Source organism: Geotrypetes seraphini, chromosome 6 (genome assembly GCF_902459505.1).
Source record: "Geotrypetes seraphini chromosome 6, aGeoSer1.1, whole genome shotgun sequence".
Classification (NCBI taxonomy): Eukaryota; Metazoa; Chordata; class Amphibia; order Gymnophiona; family Dermophiidae; genus Geotrypetes; species Geotrypetes seraphini.
Window position 1 is genome coordinate 92,996,488 of NC_047089.1, and position 26,571 is coordinate 93,023,058.

At 40.7% G+C, this 26,571-nt stretch overlaps 1 protein-coding gene across 1 annotated transcript in view; it reads right to left on the minus strand.

Annotated features, from left to right (window-relative positions):
* KLHL1 (kelch like family member 1) overlaps positions 1–26,571 on the minus strand; it is a 544,736-nt gene that overhangs the window by 319,647 nt on the left and 198,518 nt on the right. The window contains exons 2-3 of the mRNA XM_033949988.1: positions 17,895–18,077; positions 12,190–12,326 (exon numbers count right to left, since the gene is read on the minus strand). Of these exons, the coding sequence (XP_033805879.1) occupies positions 12,190–12,326; positions 17,895–18,077 (320 nt within the window). The remainder of the gene's footprint in view (positions 1–12,189; positions 12,327–17,894; positions 18,078–26,571) is intronic.

Genomic DNA, 26,571 nt, shown 5'->3' on the forward strand with positions numbered 1-26,571 from the left:
TGGCTGGTCTGCCGGATGGACGGGCTTGGCACCTGTCTGTCCAGCCAACTTCTACAGGTATGGGGAGGGGGATTGGGAGTGGGTCGAGGGGTTGGCGAGGGTGTGTGTGGATTCTGTAACCGGTGTTGTTTTTGACAGATACCGGTTACATAATTCAGCTTTTAGGCAAAGAACTGGCTCCTCCTTCACCTAAAAGTCCTTGTTTTGGGTGTTTGAGACTTAGGCTTTTTTTTGGTTGATGATATGGTATAAGTTTAGATGTAGTGGTGGTCTGGGCGTTTAAACAGCTGACGTTGTTTTTGATAATGGACATTTTCCCTGCTTCTACTTTCAATGTTTAGGGCCTTAGGCCAAAAAGAGACTTAGATGTTTTTTTTTTAATTATGCCCCTCCATGTATTTAGATGTCAAGTCTTTATAACAATCCAAGTTACTTTTCAGGAATCCATCCCACAGATTTAATTAACTTGGCTGTTGCAAATTAAATAGTTTGTGCATCAACATTAAGATTTTAAATTGAATCCTATATGGTATTGGTAACCAATGATAAGAAAGAAATAATGGTGTGACATGATCAGATTTGCTTTTATGTCCCAAAAGTTTTATAGCCATATTTTGCAACGTTTGAAGTTATCTGGCACAGGCAATGTTTGTTCTAAACATTAACATCCGTAAGCATCATTTGAGACTTTTAATTTTCTTCCTTTACATTACTCTTGCTAGATGGGCAGTAACTTTATGAGCTATGGCCTTTATCAATTCAGCACAGAATTTGACGGTCTGGTGGTAATCCTGTAATTCCACATTCCAAAATTGTTAGAGCTCCATTTACATGCATATCAATGGGCAGAGGATACATTCACAGTATCTCAGGATGCCAGTCATTATTGGTGCTGGGGGAAAGCTAGCAGAAATGACAATTTGCAGTCACTCTGAGGGCTGCCGTGTATATACGTATTTAAAATGGGCTCCTTACAGTTGTGACTGATTTTGAGCAAATAGCACATGAATTTAACAAGGCAGTTATAGGTATGCATGAAAAGGGAAAAGTGTGACGAGCACTCAGTGAAATGTAGTATATTAAATATGATCATGTTAAATATCCATATCAATCAGGGATGCAATTGTATAAGTAACTTGAGTACATAGAATTGTGGTTATATGCTCAACAAGGCACTTATAAAATTGCTCTGAGTTTCCAGCTTTTGCTGATTGTAGTTGCTTGTCTAGGCCGTTTGCCATTTTCAATAAACAAAATTTGAAAAAAATAAACTTGTAGTTCAGTCGTTACTTCTAAGTCTTCTCGACTACTGTAACAGTGTCTATTTGATATGTACCAAGAAAGAGATGGCTAGGCTTAGACTGATTCAAAATAGGGGGGGGGGGGTGTCAAATTAATTTATGGTCTAAAGCAGGGGTAGGGAACTCCGGTCCTCAAGAGCCGTATTCCAGTTAGGTTTTCAGTATTTCCTCAATGAATATGCATTGAAAGCAGTGCATGCAAATAGATCTCATGCATATTCATTGGGGAAATCCTGAAAACCTGACTGGAATATGGCTCTCGAGGAACGGAGTTCCCTACTCCTGGTCTACAGAAATATGATCATGTGACTCTTTTCTACCGTGAGTTGCATTGGCTTCCAGTGGAGACGTGTGTTTTGTTTAAGCTGGGTTGTCTTTGTTACAAAGTTGCATATGGTATTGCTCCAAATTCTATGACCGATAGATTTCTCATAGCATTCCATAAACATAGGAGAGAATCACATGCATTGTTTAATTTTCCGTCTGCTCAAGGTTGTAAGAGCAAGAAATCCTTGGAAAATACACTTGCATTTCAGGCTGCTTTCTATGACAGGGAATTTAGGCCACTGTTGTGTAGTGCTTGCTCTTATAAGCACTTTAGAACTCAATTGAAAACGCATCTTTTTTTCAAAATATTTAGCGAACTAATTTAAATCATCCTTAGGGTATGTTATTTTTAATCTTTTGTTCACCACATTGAACTTACGGTTATGTAGTTTATAAGTATGATGTTATGTATACATGCAAAATTATGTATGAGAAAAACTTAACACCTATATTTATGCAATGTACTATATAAGTAGGCATTGCTAGGTCTAGAGCAAAAATAATCACCACAGATGACAATAACCCCTACCTCCCACCCCCCAAAATAAACATACTAGGCCCTCTTTTACTAAGCTGCACTAACCGATTAGCTAAATGCTAACGTGTGCATTAATTCAATTAGCGCACGTTAATTGGTTAGAGCACCATAGTAAAAGAAGGGGTAGGTGTGGTAACTAATAATACACTTTAATGATACAACCAATCACATAAAATGCAATTCTTCATTTAGAATAAGAATCGACATGAGTCATGTTTCAGTATACTCACCTACCTCAGGAGTCCATAAGGCTGGCATTATTCATTTGTCTTGAGGCAGCTAGACACCAAGACGGTTTACCTCAGTTTTTGAGTTATTTAACTTGTTGAAGCGGTTTATTGTCATTAATAGTTTTATATTATAATTAGAGATGTAGCTTTATGTCATTTTTCTATGGGTTCTCAGAATGCACATAGACTCCTGATACAAGAAGGTATGTCAAAACACGACTCATGTCAAGCCCTGTTCTAAATCAAGATTTGCATTTTATGTGATTTGTTGTATCATTAAAGCATATTACAGTGTTCCCCCACAAATTTGCAGTTCACGAATTGCGGACTCAGTCTTTCATGTTATTTTCCAACCGTCTCTTCCTAGTATGAAAGTCAGACTACACCAATCAGGAGCTGCTTTGACATGCCAGATAGCTTGTCAAAGCAGCTCCTGATTGTGTAGCCTGACTTTAGTACCAGGAAGAGGTGGTCAGAAAATACTAAGCATGATCCTGCACCCAATTTTCAGCACTCGCCGTCGCCCCAGCTGCCCTCTCCTGCCTCTCTTGCCTTCGATCCGCTACTAAACCGCATTTGCGGTTTTTCAAAATTCATGGGTGTTCCTGGAATGGAACCCCTGTGAATTTCGGGGGGGGGGGAGGAAATACAATATTGGTCTCCGCACCTAGCCCCCCCCTTTTACTAAACCATTATAGCGGTTATTAGCACAGGGAGCCATGTTGAACAGTCCACGCTGCTCCCGACACTACTTCCGAAGCGGTTTAGTAAAAGGGGGAGGGGCCTAGTCTATTTCATTATATTGGTCATCTCTGCTTTACATTACTAGGTCTGCAAACAAAGCAGCACAGACCACAGAGCTGAAGAAATAAATTTATTGATAAAAATGTTTCACATGGCCATGTTTTGCCTTCCGGTGGTGGTGTCTGGGGTTAACAATGTTTAATCAAAACATACATAATAATTAAAATCATATAAAATCTCAAATTCCAATCCAATAAATATCTATCAAGTGCATACAAACATTACAAACATCATACTGTTATTATTTAATTTATTTTGTTTCTTAGTTTGTATGTGTCTGATGATATTTATTGGATCAGAATTTTAAACTTTATATGATTTTAATTATTATATATGCTTTGATTGAATAGTGTTAGCCCCTGATTCAGCCTTTGGAAGGTGAAACGTGACCACATTGGGCATTATTTAATCAATAACCCCCCTCCTTTACAAAGTCGCACTAGCGTTTTTAGCGCCGGCTACTGCGGTAACAGCTTAGATGCTATGAGTGTTGGTACTGTTACCATGGCGGCCGGTGCTAAAAACACTAGCGCAGCTTTGTAAAGAAGGGGGTACATTTGTTCTTCAGTTCTGAGATGCTCATGGGCTAGGCCACGGGCCCATTAACTTGTCCAAACACATGAGGAATACGGAAGGGATGGGAGGTAGTGGAAACATTTAAATATGAGATTGAGTTGGAAGGAGACAGTTAGTAAGATTGGATTAGTGGGCAAAGGAGGGGGGAGGAGTTAGGTGTAGGTGCAGGGAATGAGGAATGTTGGTGGGATTTTGTTGTGAGGGAAGACAGTGGGGGCGGAAGGTGTTGATAGGGAAGGGTAGCGGTTAGAAAAAGTCTCAGCCTCCCTCCCTACTTTGTTTTGTGGATGCAGTTTGGGTTTTTTTTTTTTTTTTTGGGGGGGGTCTGATTGGGGTGTTGCAGCTTTAGCAGAAATGGGAAGGGGATTGGAGGTGGATGACAGCTTCCACTAATGTTTTTCTTCCTCACATCTGCTATGATAGATTAGGGATCTGCTAAGCTATGATCTTCTCAGGTATTTTCACCTTCACATGGCTAAGATCACTAAGCTCTCATGGTAAGAACCCCCAAGAATGAAAGGAAGCCACTGTGTCTCAATGGGTAAAAGCCCTGTTCTCATCTTCCAGAGGTCATAAGTTCAAATCCCAGCACATATTTTAATTGTGGCACTCTACCTTGCAGGTGCACCTTGAGAATCTTACTATGAGGTCAGCATTGTGCAGCTGTACACCTCCATTTCCACCTCCAATTGTCATGCTACGGTCTGGATCTGTTTTTATCAGTTTTTAAGCTTTTGCAAATGAAGTTATGTATTCAATCTATATATTTTTTCATGTGTTTTCCTTGCTTTCAGTAATGAACTGATTGGAGCACTGTTTAGTCAGAAAAAAAGGGTAGCTTTTTAGCAAGAACTAAAACAGTGTTTTTTGTATGCTTTGCTTCAGTTAATGGATGTTTTCTCTCTAATTAGCAAATTACATTGCTGTTTGTTCATAAAAATAGAAGGTTTTGCATGCAATATATCTATTTTGATGTGCCCTGTTTATGTGGTGCCTTATTAAATGTATTTTGAGCTTAATAAAGCAAAAATAAAAACCCAGAAAACTATTTAGCAGATCACATCAAGGAGTACAAAGCCTGCCTAAATCCTGTCCATCTAACTCACATCTATCTGAAGCCCAAACTATCTCAAACTGGTTAGAAGGTAGGAAACAGAGGGTAGGGGTGAAGGGCCACTACTCAGACTGGAGAAAGGTCACGAGTGGTGTTCCGCAGGGCTCGGTGCTCGGCGCAAAAATGACCTCAGCCAATCATGAAGCGGCGTGGGACAGGAAGCGCAAAGGTCATGCTTCTGCGTTGTGCGTTGCTTTGCAACGAAAGGCAGCCATCCAGCAGGAGATCACGCTGGACCACCGCCAGTTTAAAAAGGTACTAGGGGGCGGGAGGGGGGGGCATAAGATGCACCCACTTTTCCACCCTTTTTTGGGGGGGTAGAAAAAGTACGTCTTATGGAGCGAAAAATACAGTAGTAGATTTAAAACAAACTGGATAAAATATTTCTTCACACAACATGTAATTAAATTCTGGAATTTGTTGCTAGAGAATTTGGTAAAATCAGTTAGCTTGGCGGGGTATAAAACAAGTTTGGATAATTTCCTAAAAGGAAAATCCATAGTCCATTTTTGAGATGGCTTGGGGAAATCCACTGCTTATTCCTAGGACAAGCAGCATCAAATCTGTTTTACTACCTGGGATCGAGCTAGGTACTTGCGACCTGGGTTGGCTACTGTTGGAAACAGGATACTGGGTTTGATGGACCTTTGGTCTGTCCCAGTAATGCAATTCTTATGTAAATTGTGACCCTGTTCATACTCTTTCCCTGAGTAGACCAGCTGTACAAGACCAGCTTGCACTGCATGTGTTTTTAGGTATGACCTAATTGTATAAAAGCCCATTTACATGTGCAAAACATCATTTTGAGGATAATTCTATAAACGGACACCCGGTGGGACCTTGTTCTATAAAGTAATGTAGAGATTTACTTTGCTTTATAGATTTCCAGCCTAACAAAGAAAATATACACTTATAATTTAGGCATGAACATGTCTGCCAACCATAGAGCTGGTATGAGTATCTATGCCTAAGTGGCATGAATCACTGTTATGTAATTCTCTCGGTAATGTCCAGATCTCTTCTAATTTGTAATCCACCTAGAACCGCAAGGCACAGACGGAATAGAAATCACTAATGTAATGTAATGTAATACATGCATAACTTATAATATTCTGTAAGGTTTGAACGTGCAAGTCCAGTTAAGACTCCACCCATATGCATGTGAACCTGTAAAATATGTACTATGTAAGATATGTGCATTTTTACAGAATAGCATTTAGATAAAACTCTGGAATAAACATGTATGTTTGGGCATAGTATATGCATTACTCAAGTGACACATGCTTGTAAGCAATGCATAACAGTTTATGAGCAAAAATGATTGATAAAATTGCCTTCTACACAGTAATACTATTTTATGACTGTTTTACAGCTGAAGGGAATAAAAATAAAATGACAAAAACTTAAACGTAAACATTGCAAGAATGAAAACTTAGGCCACATTCTCTTGAGAAAACATATTTCTTAGTTTCAGGAGTACTCTATTAATTTGAACTCAATTTTTTAAAACATGTTTTCTTTATCTGGGGACCTATATAATAAAACTTGCACAGGAAAATAATAAAGAATACTAGCTTGCCAAAAATGTCAATGTTCTTGTGAAAACTATACCTAATGGGTTATACAAATGAGCCGGAGTGTTTCACTTTCCCTTCTACCTATGAAGACCTTTGGAAGGATAAGTGAAACTTTGGGCTCCTTTTACGAAGGTGCGCTAGCGGTTTTAGCGCGCGCTAGACACTAACGCCTCCATAGATCTGGTGTTAGTATTTTCCATGTAGCGCGGAATTAGCGCACATGGCATTGTAGCGTGCGCTAAAAATGCTAGCGCACCTTTGTAAAAGGAGCCTTTGGAAGAGTTCTGGAGGGTGCTCAGGATATGGGGTAATTGTTTCTTATGTGTCAGGGTAAAGAGGGACTGATTGCTTCTTATTGGTGGGGAGGATACTGGGACTGAGGGAGGCTATGAAGTGATTTCTTTTTGTAGAACTTAAAGAAGCTACGAAGGAAATGATTGTTTCTTGCAGATTATATGGGATGGAAGGAGTATGGGAGAATTATGGGATAGAGAGATAGATGGATATTATGAGGTCAAGGCAAAGGTGGAATGCAGGCAAATTATTGAATTGAAAATGGCGGCTGATTCTTTCTAATTGGAAAAAAAGAAATTATGTACTTACCCTGGTAAGCTCTTTTCCAGTAGATAGGTGATACATTCTAGACATATGGGTTGTGTCCTCATGGCCGCGTTTCATCTGCAGAAGGAATCCACTCCAGAATTTTTTTCTCTATGCCTCTGTTATACTTCACTGGGCTCCTTAGCTCCACCGACAGTTAGTACCCAAACACCACTACATAAATGTGATGGAGACTGCCCAACCTTTGTTGGTTGGGCTGAGAATTTTTCAATGGTCCCTTGAATATTCATTGTAGGTATCCTGAAAATAGGACTGTCTAGGTCAGGGATGCCCACACTTTTTGGGCTTGCGAGCTACTTTTAAAATGATCAAGTCAAAATGATCTACCAATACTAAAAAATTTTTAAAAACCCACAAAGAACACTGTACGCAAAGAAAATGTTAATTATCATTTATATTCTGAGGCTTTTTCAAAGAGGTCAAGGCAGATGACTCTATTCAATGTCACCTCAGTAACACCTATACAAAAATACACAAATATACCCCCCCCTCCCTTTTTACTAAACCATGATAGCAGTTTTTAGTGCAGGGAGTTGCACTGAATGCCCCGTGCTGCTCTCGATGCTATTGCGGTTTAGCAAAAGGGGGCCATAATTCAAAATATAGACAGCAAACATAAATTCTCAAAACAGGCCTTTTTTGATCACTAAATTGAAAATAAAATAATTTTTCCTACCTTTGTTGTCTGGTGATTTCATGAGTCTCTGGTTGCACTTTCTTCTTCTGACTGTGCATCCAATATTTCTTCACTTCTTTAAGCCTACTGTATGCTTCCTCTCCTCCAGACCTCATTCCCTCCACCAACTTTTTCTTCCTCTCTCCCTGCCCCCACCCCTTTCTTTCTTGCTCCCTGCCCCTTCTTTCTTTCTTTCTGTTTCCCTGCCTTCCCCCTTTCTTTTTCTCTTTCTTTCTTTCTGTCTCCCTGATCCCCCTTCCTTTCTGTTTCCCTTCTTTCTTTCTGTCTCCCTGCCCCCTTTCTTTCTTTCTCCCTGCCCTCCCCCAAGCCACTGCCACCGCCATCGGGGAACAGGCAACCATGCCACTGCCACCCCAAGCTCTCCCTGCTTCTCGATGCACAAGTGTTGGGCCGACCAGCATTCCTCTCCCCAACATCAATTCTTACGTCGGAGAGGAAGTTCCGGACCAGCCAGTCAGTAATTGGCTGGTTCGGAACTTCCTCTCTGATGTCAGAATTGACGTTGGGGAGAGGAAGGCTGATTGGCCCGGAGCTTCTGCATCCTGTTTACTGCGTCGAGATGCAGGTAGAACACAAAGGCAACGCGAGTCTATCACTGAGCCTTGGATGGGCTCTGCAATCGACTCGCATTGCCTTCGCAATCTACTGGTCAATCGCAATTGACCTTTTGGGTACCCCTGGTCTAAGTATATCCCATTCTCAGATACTCTGTCCAGTATGTGTTCCTGTCATCTACCATCACCACCAGCAGACTGTTTTTCCCACCTTGCTGCTCTGCATATCTGGACTACACTTTAGCAAATACAGAAACATGGAGTCTACTACCCACTTGGAACATGAATAGGTGAACTCACGAATAATACAAAAAGAGATGAATATATAATATACAGAAACTATAATAATAGTATATGTACATAGATGGTATAAATAGGTAAGATATACAGTACATATATTTAACTCATGTATTGTAACACCATTACTGAAGCTCATGCAAACTGATCTGAATTGGCTCCCCAGTCATTAGTAACAATAGTATAGAAGCTTCCAATAAACACAACAGAATATACTTTCTTAATAGAAATACTTTGGGGTCCTCTTATTAAGGCACATTAACCGATTTAGCAAAACATGAGAACAAGTCCAACTTAAAGAAAAAAATGACTGACTTTTTAAAAAACTGCACAGAAAAAAATAATTATTTTGAAAATAATACACAGATGAATTCTGAACAGGTTTCATTCTTTTTTTTTTTTTTTTTTACTGTATCTGGGTTATCTTTCCTCTTCTGTGAGAGATACAAAAGTTACTATGTTCTGTAAAATTATCAGTGAATTTGCACTGTAATATAGAACCACCAGAGAGAGGGTACTGCAACAAAAACAGAAAAGGGCAGCCTACAGGGAGAGAAACAAGACTCGGGGACGAATGATAACAGAGACAGAAAAATTGATCAGTGCTGCAGGCAGCTCAGAAAATATTGTGACTCCATCATTTGCTGCTGATGTGGAAGAGCAGATGGGCAAAGGGCATGAAGACATGAAGAGTGTCCTTATAAGTTCAATAGAGCCCCAAGTACAGTGTAGCAGAGTTGCCAGAAGTATAGGCATCTCCAGATCTCACAAAAACAAAGAATGATGTTACTGGTTCACCCACTGATGTCTCAGATGAAATAATGGATCGTTTAGTAAAGTCTGTGATGCAAAATCCGCATCAAAGGTTGTCTACCATCAAAGAACGCAAAAGATCTAGAGCCAATAGAAAGTCCCTAAGAAGAACTCTGAAGCATGATGTAAGCACTAGGTCTTGCCAAATCAGCAGAAGTGCAAGTTTGAATGTTTAAAAATGAAGATAGAAACAAATTCCTAGGTCTCATGCATACTGCGGAGGAGATTGGAAACCAATGCAAATGGTCTTTTTTTCCTATTGCTTGTTAAATATATTTTTCTTCCAAAGACTGTTATAAATATAATTGTAACATGAATTCTTCAAAGAATGAAATATGAATAGTGACATTAAAGTTTGATAAGCTAGTCCTCTGAGAGCCCCCTCCCCCCAAAAAATAAAAGATTAGTGTGCTAAATGCTAAGGCATCCTTTATATTCTATGGGCTCCTTAGCATTTAGCGTGCGCTAAATCGGTTAGCGCGCCTTAATAAAAGGATACCTATGCTTTTTCTTTCTCTGGTATTATTCAAATCCAACCTAAACGCTCATTATTTTGAACTTGCTTTTAACTTAAAATCTGATTCTGCTGTTAATATTACCCATGATGTTTTGACATTTCCAATAATGGAATTCTCTAGTGCTCTTATTGGTATTTGCCTGTTATGAATAGATTGTAAACTGCACAAAGCAAGGACATTTAATAACAAGATAGAAATGATACATACTAGGAATAGTAGCTTCTCAATAATCTATACAGCCACCAAAACTAATCAAGTCATTGTCCAAACCATTTGTTTTCCCCATGATCATCAAAAATAGAGTTTCAATTATGGTTATTCTATGCACGTTACTCCAATGTCTCCTTTGATGTCCACTGTAGCCCTACCTCCACTGTTGAAGTGTAACCACTGCTCCTATACTATAATCATGGTTTGTGGTGCCTATAAAATGTGCTTCCTCTATCTCTTCACTTTACAGTATGTAAGGTTCGTCTGCTTATCCCATTTTATATGATTGTGTTCTCCACCTGCATATTTCTGTCCTATTCTTAAAGAATTTCCTTTTCATTTCTTTGTATATATTATTTTCATTTTGTTTTTACTGTGAACCAGCTTGACGTGCCCATCAGAAAAGGCGGTATAGCAAGCTTTCTATAAACATATGCATATACATATAATTTTGTGAAGTATATTATCATTTTGAAATCAAACAAATACACTAACAAATTGTGTATGGCAGTGGTTCCCAAATCTGGTTCAGGAGGTACCCCAACCAGTCAGGTTGTTAGGATATCTACAATGAATATTCATGAGAGAGATTTGCATGATGTAGACAGTGCATCCAGATACCTCAAATAAATATTCATTGTGGATATCCTGAAAATCTAACTGATTGGGGTACCTCCAGAACCAGGTTTGGGAACCACTGGTATATGTATGTAGGTAGCAAAAGATAATGGATATATATGATAGCTCCTCAGCACATTTTGTTGTGACCTTGCATGTTTTATTTTCAGTCTAAGAGCAACTCTTAGTTTTATTTGTCCTACTGCAGGGGTGTTCAACTTCAGTCCATGAAGGCCATTATGAATTCAGGTTATCAGGATTTCCCCAACTTATATGCGTGAAATCTATTTGCGTTCACTGCCTCTATTGTATGCAGATAGATCTCAAGCATATTCATTGTAGAAATCCTGAAACCCAGCTAGGGAAGGGCTGAGGTTAGACTCTCCTGACTTACTTGAAGAATTTTACAATTCATCATCAAAGGACAATTTAGTCTGCTACAATGTTTAGTTACACAAGAGGTTGTTAATACTGTATAATATAATATTTACCATAGATAAATAAATATCAGCATTTATAACTGTTTATAAGGACAAATTTTCAATAAGACAGCAGACTTTTAAAGCACATGCACACTTTTCAACTTGCACAAACCAGACTGCACTTCAAGTGCATGCTACTACACAGTATGCATTTGAAGGTCATAGCATAATGTGAATAAAATGTACATGTGCACTTTAAGTCATCTCAAATAAGAACATGAAGCTTTTACACCTAAGAAAGACATGCTCCCAGGTAAACTATGTTTTACATTGGCTGAGTTTGTAGCTAATCCCCCTCTTACAAAGCCATATTAGTGACTGCCATTGCAGTAAATGTCCCGAAGCCCATAGGGCAGGGGTGTCCAATGTCGGTCCTCGAGGGCCGCAATCCAGTCGGGTTTTCAGGATTTCCCCAATGAATATGTATGAGATCTATTAGCATACAATGAAAGCAGTGCATGCAAATAGATCTCATGCATATTCATTGGGGAAATCCTGAAAACCCGACTGGATTGCGGCCCTCGAGGACCGACATTGGACACCCCTGCCATAGGGATTTAAAGGGCTTCTAAGTTTGTTGTTAAATTATATGTATATTACTGTATTAGGCAACTGAAAACCCAATTAGGCAAATTCATTCTATGTATTTTCATCCACGTAGATTCTAGTACATTCTGTCATTTTATAACATATGCTTTGCTTTTTGAAGATGAAACATGAAATATGGACTATATTTACCAAACAAATATGTATTGAAATAAAGATAGCTTTATGTTTAACAAAATTTAAATCTAAATTACTGGCCAATAGGAATTTTCAGTTTGCATCAGGGAAAACCAGATGGTTTACTATATAATCATCATTTCATTATATGGGGGGAAAAAATAACTACCCTCTACTGTATTTCTATACCTGTATATGCAAACTGAACAAGATCCCAGAGCGCATTGGGATCAATGCCTTCCATTTTGATTTCTTCTTGCTTGGCTTCACAAACATCACTTGTAAACATGGCAGCAAAGTAATCAGAGGCAGAACTAAGAACAATCCTAAAAAACAAACAAACAAGAAAGTTAAAAGAAAAATTCTGTTTAAATGATTACCTTTAATAGAGATTAACTATCTAAAATATTATCAAAAATAATTTTCAGAGGTACTAAAGTAGAATATGCATCTACAAGGGGCCGCTAAAAGGTTCTCAACCCAACCAACAAAGCTGGGGCAGTCTCCCCAGAGAGAGCTATACACTTAAGCCCAGATTCTGTAACTGGTGCTGTTGTCAGCGGCTGCCAATTGCATGTTAATCATATGATGGCACCGGCTACATAATCGCACCTGTGGCAAAGGTAGGTGCCAGAAATGTAGGCCAGGGTTTTCCAGGCCTACAGTTCAGGCACCTACCTTGATGTGAATCGTACCTCCATATAGGTGCTTTATACTGCCTAACACTACTTCCGGCGTTAGCCATGCCCACAGTGGTGTTAGGCAGCCTAAAGTGCCTACAGAAGCATGATTCTGATGCTGATTTTGTAGGCGCCTTGAAATTCAGTTAAAAATGGCCTCCCGGTGCCTAAAAAATTAGCATTGGTTAGAGAATCTGAGCCTTAGTTCAGTGATTTTTCCATTCTGCCAGAAAAATATGGAATGAAAAACGTGGATAATCGCTGGACTAAGTGTATAGCCCTTGACGGTCTGAGAACTTATCAGCAGCTCCTCGTATATCCAAATTTCTCTTTGTGGGGATTATTTACTAAACTACACTGTTTTGTACCTAACATGCGTTTACAGCCAAAGTTAAGGTGTATTAAGTGAAGATCTGCATTCCCAGGATTAGGACTCTTCAGCTTGGAAAAGAGACGGCTGAGGAGAGATATGATTGAAGTCTACAAAATCCCGAGTGGTATAGAATGGTTTCAAGTGGATTTATTTTTTACTGCATCAAGATTTACAAAGACTAGGGGGGACTCGATGAAGTTACAGAATAATATTTTTGAAACCAATAGGAGGAAATATTTTTCCACTCGGAGAATAGTTAAGCTCTGGAATGTGTTGCCAGAGGATGTGGTGAGAGCAGTTAATGTAGCTGGTTTTGAAAAAAGGTTTGGATAAGTTCCTGGAGGAAAAGTCCATAGTCTGCTGTTGAGACAGACATGGGATGGTAGCATGGAATGCTGATACTATTTGGATTTTTGACAGGTACTTATGACTTGAATTGGCCTCCGCAAAGAGGGGATATTGTGCTAGATGGACCACTGGTTTGACCCGGTAAGGCTATTCTTATGTTTGGTTACCTATATGATTGGCATGGTAGAAATTTGACAACCAGTGTTTAAGCATGATTGAGTGGGGCCTGTGCAGTGTGGCGGGCATGATTCTGGCTACCTTGTTGGGAAGACTGGATGGAACATGTAGGCCTTTATCTGCCGTCATTTACTGTGTTATTTTCTTCGATTTTCAAATTGCATGCATACTTTCACTTTGAAAATTAGACCAAGAACATTTTTCTATAGAAAATTATGCCCATATGTTTGAATTTTTTAAGTATGCAAGTAAGTGAGCACCCATCTCCAACCCTGATCCTGGGAACTCCTCTACTTGCAGGAAGTAGTAAGAGTTGAATGCATATAGCACTAGATTCGGTAAATGAACCCATATTAGGGCATAAAAAAAAGTGTGAACTGAGTGCTATTCTATAAATGGCGCTCCTTCACTGCTGCCTGAATAACTTTTTAATAACTATATACTTGGTTGAATATCTCCTCTTATGATAACTATAATTCAGAAAATGTTGCATTTCTCCCCTCATTGGGGCCTCACAAAATTGCAAAGAAATCATAACCATAGAGAAAAGTATATGTCTCCATTTTGTCATTTTAATTTTTCCACTGATTTTATTAGACTTTCTCATATTCAACAATTTTCCAGTTACAATAGGCAGCACATGCAATGAAATGGAACTCCTGCCAAATTGTACCAAGAGGATGAATCATGCCCCTTACTGTATGCAACTACTTTTCACTGCAGTTTAATTCAGAAAGTATGAAAAATTAGAATTTCTTGGTAAAAATTCTGACTTTTTGTGTAATGTTTCAACGGTTCATGCATTTTAATAGTGAATCACAAATCATTGAATCTACCCTATCTTTGTGTAAAAGAATATGGGAGGTGTCCTCTGTTAGAAACATGGAACTATAGAAACATGATGGCCCATTTGCAGCATCCACTATTAACACCTCTCCCTCAGAAATCCCATGTGCCTTTCCCATGCTTTCTTGAATAAAGTCTGTCTCCACCACCTCTACTGGAAGACTATTCCACACATCCACCACCCTTTCTGTAAAAAAGTATTTCCTTAGATTAATCTAGAGCCTTTCACCTCTTAACTTCATCCTATGCCCTCTCATTCCAGAGCTTTCTTTCAAATGGAAGAGACTTGCATGTATGTACTTACTATTTTAGCAATACACTCATATCTAAGAGGCTAGGCTACCTCACAATGCTATCCTGGTAGCATCACTCAGAATGGTGACAGTCCTCATAAGACCCTATTACCCGTTTTTTAATATAATTTTTTGATTTTTTTTTCTTTGTTTCTAAACTTTCTACTTAGGGCCTCTTCTATCAAACTGTGCTAGCATTTTTTAGTGCAGAGAGCTGCGCTGAATAGCCCGCGCTGCTCCCGATGCTCATAGGAACTCTATGTGTGTCGGGAGTAGCGCGGCCATTCATTGCAGCTCACCGCGTGACAAACTGCTATCGCAGTTTGATAGAAGAAGCCCTTAATTCAATTCATGACTTTATCTCATTTTGGTGAATAAATATCAATATTCTGTTTAAGCGATTGCTGGTCAAAAATTTTTGTTACTTATCTCTAAGCACCACCTCGTATGACTGTGACAGGATGGGATATACAGTCCCTCCTACCAGACACCCTCCCACCCCTCATAATGACCGCAGCAGGAGGGATGCCCAGTCCCTCCTGTCGGACACCCCCTCCCTGTAATGACTGCAGCAGGATGGAATGCCCAGTCCCTCCTGCCAGACACCCTCCCACCCCCCACAAAGGTAGGCCGCTGACCCCCTAGCCTAGCCAGATCCTCCCAGCCCAACTGGAACTCTCCCCGCCTAGCCCAGACAGACCAAATCCCCCTTGCCCAACCAAACCCCCCTCCCCATATTTAGTAGTTGGCTGGCCAGCCAGATGCTTCCTCTGTCCGTCTGGAAGGCCCGCCTTTATCTAAATGGCAGGTCTGCCCCTTCCTAGTTTATTAAAGAATCTACCGGGGAGGGGCCTAAGGGCCTGATTGACCCAGGCGCCTAAGGCAACACGATTCTCTAACTGGTGCCTGTAATATGGGCATCGGTTAAAGTGGTGGTTAGGGGGCTTTGGGCGATTCTGTATAAGGCACCTATGTGCAATTTTCAAAAGATGCTGAGAACGGGCATCCTCTACTGAATCCAGGCCTGAGTGCTATGGAAGGATGCAATACCTATAAAGAATGCAATTATTATTTTATTTATTTATTTAAGCATTTATATACCACTTATAGTCTAAGTGGTTTACATTCAGGTACTCAAGCATTTTTCCTTATCTGTTGTCGCAGGCTCACACTCTATGTACCTGGGGCAATGGGGGATTAAGTGACTTGCCCAGAGTCACAAGGAGCAGTGTGGGATTTGAACCCATTCATTGGACCACGTTCTGTTCCTTAGAGGGATAGTTTCTAAATTGCGGTAAAAGTAATGTAGTACTTCAGATTTAACTCCCTTGGTGAAAGAATAATTCAACCTATGATCAGTTTCACAAACTGCATTATTATGCTCCTTGGGATTATCAGGCCACTAACATGGGGTCTGACATTCCCAGGACTGTCGTCTTAAGGGCCAGCATAAGTAAATTAAAAGCATGATCCAGCGAACCTCCTCATTCCAGGAAAGATCCTCAAGGCTAATTCTGCCAGAGCCCCTGCTTCCTGTAGAAAAATTTCCTAAAGGCATATTGAGCCCTTCTCTCCACTGTAGGCCTTGTCAGGCCCAAATCATGTTTTTCTCCTGCCTCCAAAGACCCAAACTATCACCCCCTTCATTGATCCCAACATGGGAATACCTAAAGAAATAATTAGAAATCCAGAAGTATGAGAGGAGCAATCCCAAATTGTTTTTGTTCTTGCTGGTATATGTAGTCAATATGGTGCCCCTAGCAATTGTACCACAAGACTACCACTAGGGAGCACCATACTGATTTCAGGTGTCAGTATGGCCAAGAACATTAGAGGATTGTCCTACCTAAGGACCAACTAGAACACTAGGGAGGTACCAATGGGGGTGGGGGAGGGGACTTTAAAGGTTGCAGCTTCTAAGATGCAAGGTTGAGTTTCTAATCAGGGACTAGGAATGCTGATTTGGGGAGTTGTACTTCTGATCAGATGGTTGGAGATGCTAATCAGGGGAGGGGAAATGCTATTGGAATAATGCTGTTTGCAAGATAAGTATTATTTATTTACCATGAGAGTCAGCAATCTACACTATTAAGATAACACAGGTTGGTAATTCCTGTGATCAACTAAGGTGCAGTAAAATCCTACCTTATTCCTCACCTTGATAATTCCCCCCCCCCCCAAAATGTCATGTTAGCATGGTAACTGTTGCCATGCCAGTGTGCAAACAGCATGCAATAATTTGCACGCTAACTGCTTAGTGCAGTTTAGTTAACAGGCTAGTACTAAATCAATTTAATGTGTTTTAACCTACAAATTAATGCATATTATATCTAGTATTATGTGTGAAAACATCCAAATGTTAAAACAACTGTGTGAAATGAACTAAAAAGAAGCCAAAAAATCAGGACAAAAGCCAACAAGAACTGCAAATAACCCTAAAACATTTTGTATGGAACTCTGAAAGGGTAATTCTATAACTAGGTGTGTTCAATTAGGTTCTTGGAGGGCATGCAGTAGAAACCAGTTCTATAATGGAAACTATGAGGCTAGGTTCCATTATAAAACACTAACTTAATAGCCTATAAATGCACCTAAAATATTCATAAGATAGCCAATATTAACAAGTGGCATAAATGCACAGATATACGGTTCATAGACAACCCCGCGAAAGACAAAGGCGTGCGCCGACAACTGAGCGCAAGACGGAGGCACGCGCCGAAGAAAATTAAAGTTTTTAGGTGCTCCGACGGGGGGGTTTGTTGGGGAGCCCCACCCCAGTTTACTGAATAGAGATCACGCCGGTGTTGTGGGGGGGTTTTACTGTAAACTTAACTTTTTCCCTAAAAACAGGGAAAAAGTAAAGTTTTCAGTAAAATGTGGGGGGTTACAACCCCCCACACCCCCCACAACGCCCCCACAACACGGCGCAATCTCTATTAAGTAAAGTGGGGGGGGGGTTCCCCTCCACGCCCTCCCCCGTCGGAGCCGTTAAAACTGTAATTTTTTGCGGTGCGCACCTCCGCGCTGCGCTCAATTGTCTGCGCGCGCCTTTGTCCCGGCGCACTTTTGACCTGACACCCAGATATACAAGTAAATGTTTTCATTTTAAACATTTATGTACATAAATGTGAGAGCCTACACTATAGAATTACTCCCTGAATATGTGCAATGCGTTACCTATGTGCAGGAATCTTGCGGTCCCCTGCTATCAAAATGACGTCACAGAGTTGCTGTTGCTTCAGGTAGCTCTCCATCTTCCTGAAGGTGAGTTCAGCGTGGTGCACTGCCTGGTAAAACTCCTCAGAGCTACTGGAATCCATTTCACTTTGAGGTGTCAGATTATGGCTTGCTGCTGACAGTCTGAAAACCATAAAGGAAAAGTAGCGCTGATGAAGTGGCAGCAATTGTGTAGACTTAATCGCAGGCCAATTCTGGCAGAGTTGCAAAAGCTGATAGGGAAAATCAATGCCTCTTTCTCTCCTTAAAGCACTGAAAGCACAAGATAGCAGAGATTTTCCAATCTAGATAGAGACCTGTATTTTCAGTACTTTTCAGAATCTGCACTGACCTAATTACAAGACTGAAGGAAACAGAAGAATTGAAAAGGACAATTCAACAAATGCTATGCAGTAAAATATACTTGACAGAAGGAAAAGGATATTTAAGTATTTATTTTGAGGTTATCTAACCTAAGTATTTTTTGATCTTATCAACAAATATATTATTCACTATGTCATAGCTAATAAAGAGGCTCATTTTCAAAGCAATTAGACTTACAAGGCCAGATTCTATAAAAGGTGCCTATATTAGGCGACACTAGACACCCCAATTGTGGATGCCTAACGACATCTAGCTAAAATCCACGAGCAACCCAAATTGATTTAATTAGCTTAAATCATGTGGTAATTGACCAAACCATTGAAGATAATTGGAAAAATAAATAAACAAGAGTGCCACATGGAACTCAGAGCGGTGCCTAGTAATGCCTATGTCCAGGCGCCCTTCAACACTTAACAATCCTACCTGGAAAGTAGGCATGGTTAAGGGCAGAGAACAGGCATGGTTGACTTACGCATCGCTAAGCATCCGAGTTAGGCATCGATAAATCACTGTGTCTACCTATAACTTGCCACCTCTTTCCCTCACTCCTTCCAGTAACTAACTCTATCCTATTCCCTCAATCCTGCATGTGCCATTTTTTTCTTTCTCCTCCCCACTTCCTTCCAGCATCTGCTCCCCTTTCCCTCATACTTCCATTCAGCAGCTGTTCTTCCTCTCCCCCACACTTCCATTCAGTGTCTGTTTCCCTCTCTCTACCCCTTCCATCTACTGTTCACCCTCTATCTCGCCCCTTCCATTCACTGCCCTCTGTGCTCTTTCTATCCAGTGTGCACCCTCTCTCTCTCTCTCTTCCATATGGCATCTTCCCTCTTTCTATGCTCCTTCCATAAACTATCTATCCCGTGCCCCTTCTCTCCTTTGTACATGATTGATTTCAACTCTGTCACCTCTCCGTTTTTCTCTCTCTGTGCCACCCCCTCCCCTATGCTCTGGCATCTCTCTCTTCTTCTTTCTTTCCTTCCCACCTCACGGTCTGGCATCATCCCTTCCCTGATTCCCGGCATCTCTCTCCTTTCCTTTTCTTCCATCTCTCCCTCCCCCTCCATGCTCTGACATCTCCTCCTTCCTTTTCCCCTTCCTTTTCCCTTGATCTGGCATACCTTCCTCCTTCCCTCCATGCCCTGGCGTCTCTTCTTCCCTCCAAGCCCTGGCATCTCCTTTCATTCCCTCCAGTTGGGTAGAGCAACACTCTCCCCAATTCTCTCTCCCTCTGCTCCCTTTCCTCCTTCTGCCACCCAAAGCCTGGTGTCCTGAACTTCTTCGGGCAGCAGCAGCAGCATTCACAATTCACTGCTGATGCCGGCTTCAGGCCTTCCTCTCTGTCGGGTCCTGTCTTCATGAAAACAGGAAGTAGGCAGGACCCGGCAGAGAGGAAGGCCTGAAGCCGGCAACAGCAGTGAATTGTAAACGCTGCTGCTGCCCGAAGAAGATAATGGCACCAGGCCTTGGAGCACCCGAGGCAGACCACTTCTCTCCCCTCCCAGCCGAACCCCCGCTGACCCTCCTATCTCTCCCCCCCAAGTGAACCTTTCCGACCCTCCCAGCGAGAGCAGCAAACCTCCATCCAGTAGCGTCGGCTGCTTCACGGCTTTCTCCTGCCGGTGCAGCGTCGCTGATGATGTCATCAGTGACGCGGCAGAGGGAGGAGAAAGCTGCAAAGCAGCCGACGCTACTGAAGAGAGGTTTGCTGCTCTCGCTGGGAGGGTGGGCGTGCGATAGGGACCGGGCTGGCTGTGCACCCTCCCTAAGGCTGCACCCGGGGCGGACCGCCCCCCCCCCTTGGTACGCCACTGAGGACACCTGTGTGCAATTCTCAAAAGCCACTTAGGCGGCTCCTGAGACCAGGCGTTCTATACAGAATCCGTCCCACTGAGGCCATAATTAGATAATAGCTAAATTGTGAGCCCACTGGGATAGATAGGGAAACTACTTACAGTTCCTGCTTACTAGTCAATATATTGTAAACTGTTTTGATATCTGCAGAAAAAAGGCAGTATATCAAATAAAGATAACCATAGCCATAAGCATATTTCAATCACATCTATGGTACAAAAAGTGCTCTGATTCAGCAGCTGGCCAAGGCAGGGAATAAGACCTGACACCTCATTAATTCCTCAGTGTTTGCTGCCTCCCTCCCTCTCCCCTGAAAGTGACACTGGAAAGGAATACCAGGCTCTATGACAGTTTCAGGTATTATGATTTGTTTAAAATACTTGCTAAACCACTTTTCTACGAAATCAAAGCGGTGTACAGGCTAAACACAGAAAAAGAAAGGAACTATAATCCAATTATAATAAAGCAGCCATCAAACACTCGAGACACAAGCAAATCTTAATCAAATCAAAGCTAAAATACTCTTTAAAAACTCATTACAAACTCTTACCACAGGACCCAATAAGAACCTCCTCCTAAAAAAAAACAAAACCTAATTATGGGCATTCTGAACAGAGAAGCATTCAAAATCTAAGGAGTAGCCCAGTGGTGGACAATCATAGGCCAAACTGTCTTACCCAGTTTGTTAGCCTCCCTAATTTCTGATAGCATTTAGCATCTGTGCATTCATCTTAGTCAGGTGAATGGTAGTACACTATCCTATCACTATCCTTTTCCCCCTTACACATGGAATTTCTACCCATAAGGATTCCAAGGTATGTTTCTGCTCCTGTAGAATTTTCAGTCTATTTGATTCAAGGCCCTCCTTAACAAATAACCAATTTGATCCACCCTATCACTGTGATATAGTTTGTACCTCGGTATTAACATGGAGCAAAATCTTTTCCAGAAAAAGGAAAATGGTAAAACCAGAGGACATAATTTGAGGTTGAGGGGTGGTAGATTCAAGAGCAATGTTAGGAATTTCTTCTTTACGGAGAGGGTGGTGGATGCCTGGAATGCGCTCCCGAGAGAGATGGAGAGGAAAACAGTGACGGAGTTCAAAGAAGCGAGGGATGAACACAGAGGATCTAGAATCAGAAAATATTGAAGAACTAAGGCCAGTACTGGGCAGACTTGCATGGTCTGTGTCTGTATATGGCCTTTTAGATGAGGATGGGCTGGGGAGGGCTTCAATGGCTGGAAGGGAGGTAGATGGACTGGAGTGAGCTTTGACCAGGGCAGGATTAATTCTTCGAGGGCCCCTAGGCACACAAGTATACTGGGCCCCCTGCCCTGCCCCACCCCTAATGCACCCAGGCGGAAACAGGAAGCTGCGTCAGAGGGAAACTTTGGGCAAGCAGCACCACTTGCACAATTACAGTTCCTCTTGCCTTTCTTACCCGCGTTGCTTGCTTGTCTTACTTTTCGTCGATGGGGGGAGGGGGGGGCGTGTTGCCGATCGGGGTGGAGCCCGCATTGCTGATCGATGCTGGAGGGGCCCATCGCCATCTGGAAAAAACAATGTTAATGCCCTCCTTCATTGGGCTCCCCTGACTATTTTGGGCCCTAGGCACGTGCCTACTTGGCCTATTGGTTAATCCTGCCCTGGCTTTGACGGTGACTTTAGTAGTTAGAACCCAAGCACAGTACCGGGTAGAGGTTTGAATTTTTGCCCTAAAATATCTAAGAAGAAAAAATTTAAACAAAATTTAAATTGAATCAGGTTGGGCAGACTAGATGAACCATTTGGGTCTTTATCTGCCGTCATCTACTATGTTACTATGTAGGTATGACAGTGTCCCATTGGTTATCTTCCTTCCATCAGCTCCTGCACCTGTTTTACAAGAGGATCTATATTTTTCAGACACTATTGTAAAATAGGGATTTTCTATACCCTGAGCTGGACACGTAAATTCCCCTCTCTTATCTAAAATCTGCCTCTGCAGTTTTTAACTGAATGAACACTAAGGAGCAAACATCCTGTTATTTTCTAGTGAAAAAAGAATAGGAGGGAGGAGATATTTCTGCTACTCCAATTACTAAAAATTTATCTAAGAATCCGGTGTTGATCTGTTTCCATTGTGAAGGTTACTAATAAATACCACATTCAGGGGTCTCCAAAGATTCTTCTAAGGCTTAGATGAGGTTTAAATTAGCTAACAATAATTTTCTTTATCCTTCCCTAGTTATATAATCAAAATGCTTCCTTACTGGCAGATAATAATTCTGGTGTTAGTGCTGGGTTTTAAATTGCTACTCTTCATTAGAACTGGTGTTATGGTCCATAGCACTAGCACTAAAGAGTTGTAAATGAGTCTTAATGAATCTGAGTTGCTTCCTTTCTAAGCCTGCAGAATTTTATATAAACTTAACATTTTAGTTCTATTGAGCAGAAAATGTTAGAAATCTGCAGATCTAAGACAACAATTTGATCTTGTCTATCATTCAATTGTATAATTCACTATTCAACATGTTACTGAATCGTAATTCACTCATATCTTCTGGAAAGGGCACATTGTGCTATGTGTGCTAATACTCAAGATAGGGGAGGCTATGTCCAATAATAAATAATATGTTGAGTTTAATGCACAGGGGGCCATTTCAGAGTAGGATCTAGGCTGTGGTGACTGGAGAATTGTTCCAGGTAACATATTTTTTGTAGGCTACCCTCTCCAGCCTGAGGTGGGGCAGGAAGTGAAAAAGTTATATTTCATGAAGGTGTTAACCTGTGTGTATTTCCTACACTTTCCCATTTACAAACTTCTTTACCTTTGCAGTGAATAAAATTTCACGTGCAGTTTTCCACATGCAAAAGTTATTATAAATAATAGTTAATGAGCTGTTGTGCTGCACTATCTTGCAAAGCAATTTAACTAATTTTGGTCCTCTTTTACTAAGATTAGGTAGAGGTTTCTACCATGGCTTGGGGTGCTACTTGCTCTGAAATTGCTCCAACATTTTTAATTGGCTTAATTGGCATGGTAATTGACCATACCAGTTTTCAGCCAATCAAAAAAAAAAAATACCTTAAGATTCTATCTTCCCCTAAAACTAGATCACTAACTGCCTTTTCCTTTGATCCTTCTTCTGTCATTAATACTCTTCCCCCCACACACCTATTGTACTTCCCTTTTATGTACTTTTTCTTCAAAAAATTGTATTTCTACCCCTCTATCCTACTGTTTCCTGTGGTTTTAAAAGTCAATTACCCTGTAGGTCTGATTAATATATTATGTATATTGTGATTTCTTTAAAAATCATATTTTTACCTTTTGTCCAACGCTTTGTAATTTGGAAAAGCGTTCAATCAAATATCTTGAATAAACTTGAAACTTGAACAATTATGAGTTTGGCACCGAACTCCTAGGATACCTAGTGACGCCTAAGTTGAGACACCCTCCAATACCTATCTGAAATATAGGCATGGTTAGGGACAGAGAATAGGTGTGGTTGACCAAGGTGTCACTAGGTATTCAAGTAAGATGCCAGTAAATTACGCCATGTAAAACCTGGCTTAATATACCGGGGCCAACCTCTAGGACACCTAACGATGCCTAAGCATGCCTAGGCACCACTAAGCAGGATTTTATAAGTAGCACCTAGAAATTGATTGACACTGTAGGTGTGCTTAGGCACCATTTATAGAATCTGACCCTGACTGGCTATGCCATGCGACATAGCCAGTGACCAGCCTAGCTGTTGACAAGGATATTCAGCAGGAGATAGCCAGCTATCTCTTGCTGATTATCAGCGGTTAAATGCCTTAGTGCTAATTAGCCAGCTGGGAACCATTTCTAGTCGGCTAAATAGCACTGAATATTGGGTGGCATGTGTCAGAAGAATCTCTTTTTGTGGTGATATTGAAACCACAGTTGACTCAGTCTGTCATCCTCAGTGAATGTAGCATGCCTACTGCAGCCCCAGCATACAATCCCTGCAAGCACTGAATGCAGGATCTTCAAGGACGCCACTTAGCTACTTATGTATGCAAAACAAATTGGTCAGATTAGGTTTAAATTGAAACAAGACCATGAGAATAACTTTGTATAGGTCCTCTAGGTAGGAAAATGGACATATAGGTCCATTCATCAAGCCTGGATGCGGGTGATCACTAAAGATGGAATTACTAAGGCTTAATGCTCGAATAGACCTATCACAAATTAGGACTCAGAAAAAGGAATGACACAAGGTTAATTGTTCATCTCTATACATTTTAAAGGAATTGCTAAATAAAGCATGCAATTTGAAATTAGAGTCCAAGAAACAAGGTAAGGTTCAGGAATTCCAGGGCAAGAGTAACACAAGGAGTAACATGGACTGATGCAGAGCCTCAGGAACATGAGAGCAGGACTAAGAGAAACAGCATGGTCAAGAGACAGAATAATAAACCAGAAGATGCAAGCCCAGGGGTGGGACAAAAATACCCAAACCAGGGTATTTTTGTCCCACTCCTGGGCTTGCATCTTCTGGTTTATTATTCTCTGTCTCTTGACCCAGCAGGGAACAGCACAGATTGGTTTATCTGTGCTATTCCCTACTGGGTCATTTGAAACACAATAGCTCAATACAAATACAGCAGAAGGCAAACAAGTGGTGGACTAGCTGAAATCTACTTCTCTGGAGGCTAATAAGATCAAGGCTGCCCATGCTTTTATTTGAACACATATTATACTGCCATAGAAACAAAAATATTTGGTATTGTACACAGCTGGGAATGCCATTTTATAAATGAATATGTTCAAAAAAGATTGCACCACAGTGGAGGAGACGAAAGACCAAAAAGTCAATGGCATTCAAATAGATGAATTTAATAAGTGATCAAAGGCAATTTGACATGATTCATATTTCAACCATTAGGCTTGCACCAGGAGTCTGAAAACATAAAAGCAAATCACGTACAATTGTAATGAAACTATGGAAATAAAAAATTAGACTAAAACATGTAGCATATAAAATGAAATAAAGTACATATTCTGAACATCTCAAAATACAAATTGAAAAATAAAAGCAAGAAATTAAATAAATTAAAAAAAAAAATTAAAAGCAACGAATGTATAAGTATTCATTTAAGAACAATGTAGAGATGACTAGCAAGTACAGACATCAGTGGAAATATGAGTGAGCAGCATAAAAGATCAGGTCAATTATTGCAACATATACAGTATATTGATAAGCACAAAATCAGTCAGACCATAAAAGCATAAAAAGAGGAGCAACATTACCAGTTCTGAAAGACTGATTGATGGAGATTTGTGATCTCTAAATATCAACACCTGTGCAAGCTAACAAAAAATATAAAGATGTAAAGAATTTGTTGTGAAAGACTGCAGAACAATATGATACTGAACGATTAATTAAAATAAAATGTTAAGGTGCACATTGTGAAACCAATGGAAAAGAGGGGAACCCAATCTGAAACTGCATGCATGTCATAGTGAAACCACATCTGAAAAAAACAGAATATGCTGTTGATGAAAGGAACATTATGAGAGGGGAAAAATATATTTTAAAAACTGCATTAATCAAACCACTGTGTGAAAGGATGTGTAAAATACTGATAAATAAAGCATTATCCACATGAAAACAAAAAAGGACATTGGTAATGAGACTACAACACATAAAAAAGACCACTATGTATGGAAGTGCTTAAAAGAAAAATGGCTGGCGACCAATGCTTAAACACCTGTTAATGAAACCACAGATGCAAAATTGCACACAAAATTGCCTCTAAAAATCAAGGAAAGTGAATTACTTCAAATGGTAAAACTAAAGGGTATAATTTGAGGTTGCAGGGAGGAAGACTCAGGAGCAAGGTTAGGAAATTCTTTTTCACGGAGAGGAAGGTAGATGCCTGGAATGCCCTCCCGAGGGAAGTGGTGGAGTGGAAAACGGTGATGGAATTCAAAAAGGTGTGGGATAAACATAAAGGCTCTCTAATTAGAAAATGAAGAAAGTAAATTAAAGAACTAAGACCGGTACTGGACAGATGTGCATGGTCTGTGTCCCATAAGTGGTGATTTGGTATAGAATGGGCTGGGGAGGGCATCAATGGGACTCCACTAACTTGGAACATGAGAATGCTACTGGCCAGACTTATGGTAAATATTCTGCAAACAAGATGGTTGGATAGGCTAGAGCAGGGGTGCCCAATACGTCGATCGCGATCGACCAGTAGCTCAGGAAGGCAACGTGAGTCGATCGCAGAGCCTATCCCGGGCTCCATGATAGACTCGTGTTGCCGTCCTGATCTACAGGCCGATCAGCCTTCCTCTCCAGTGTTCTCCCTAGGGCCTTTTAGCTGGGCGGTCTGCCCAGCTGTCATCTGCCGCTGCTGAACATTAAAAAACCCCAAAAAATA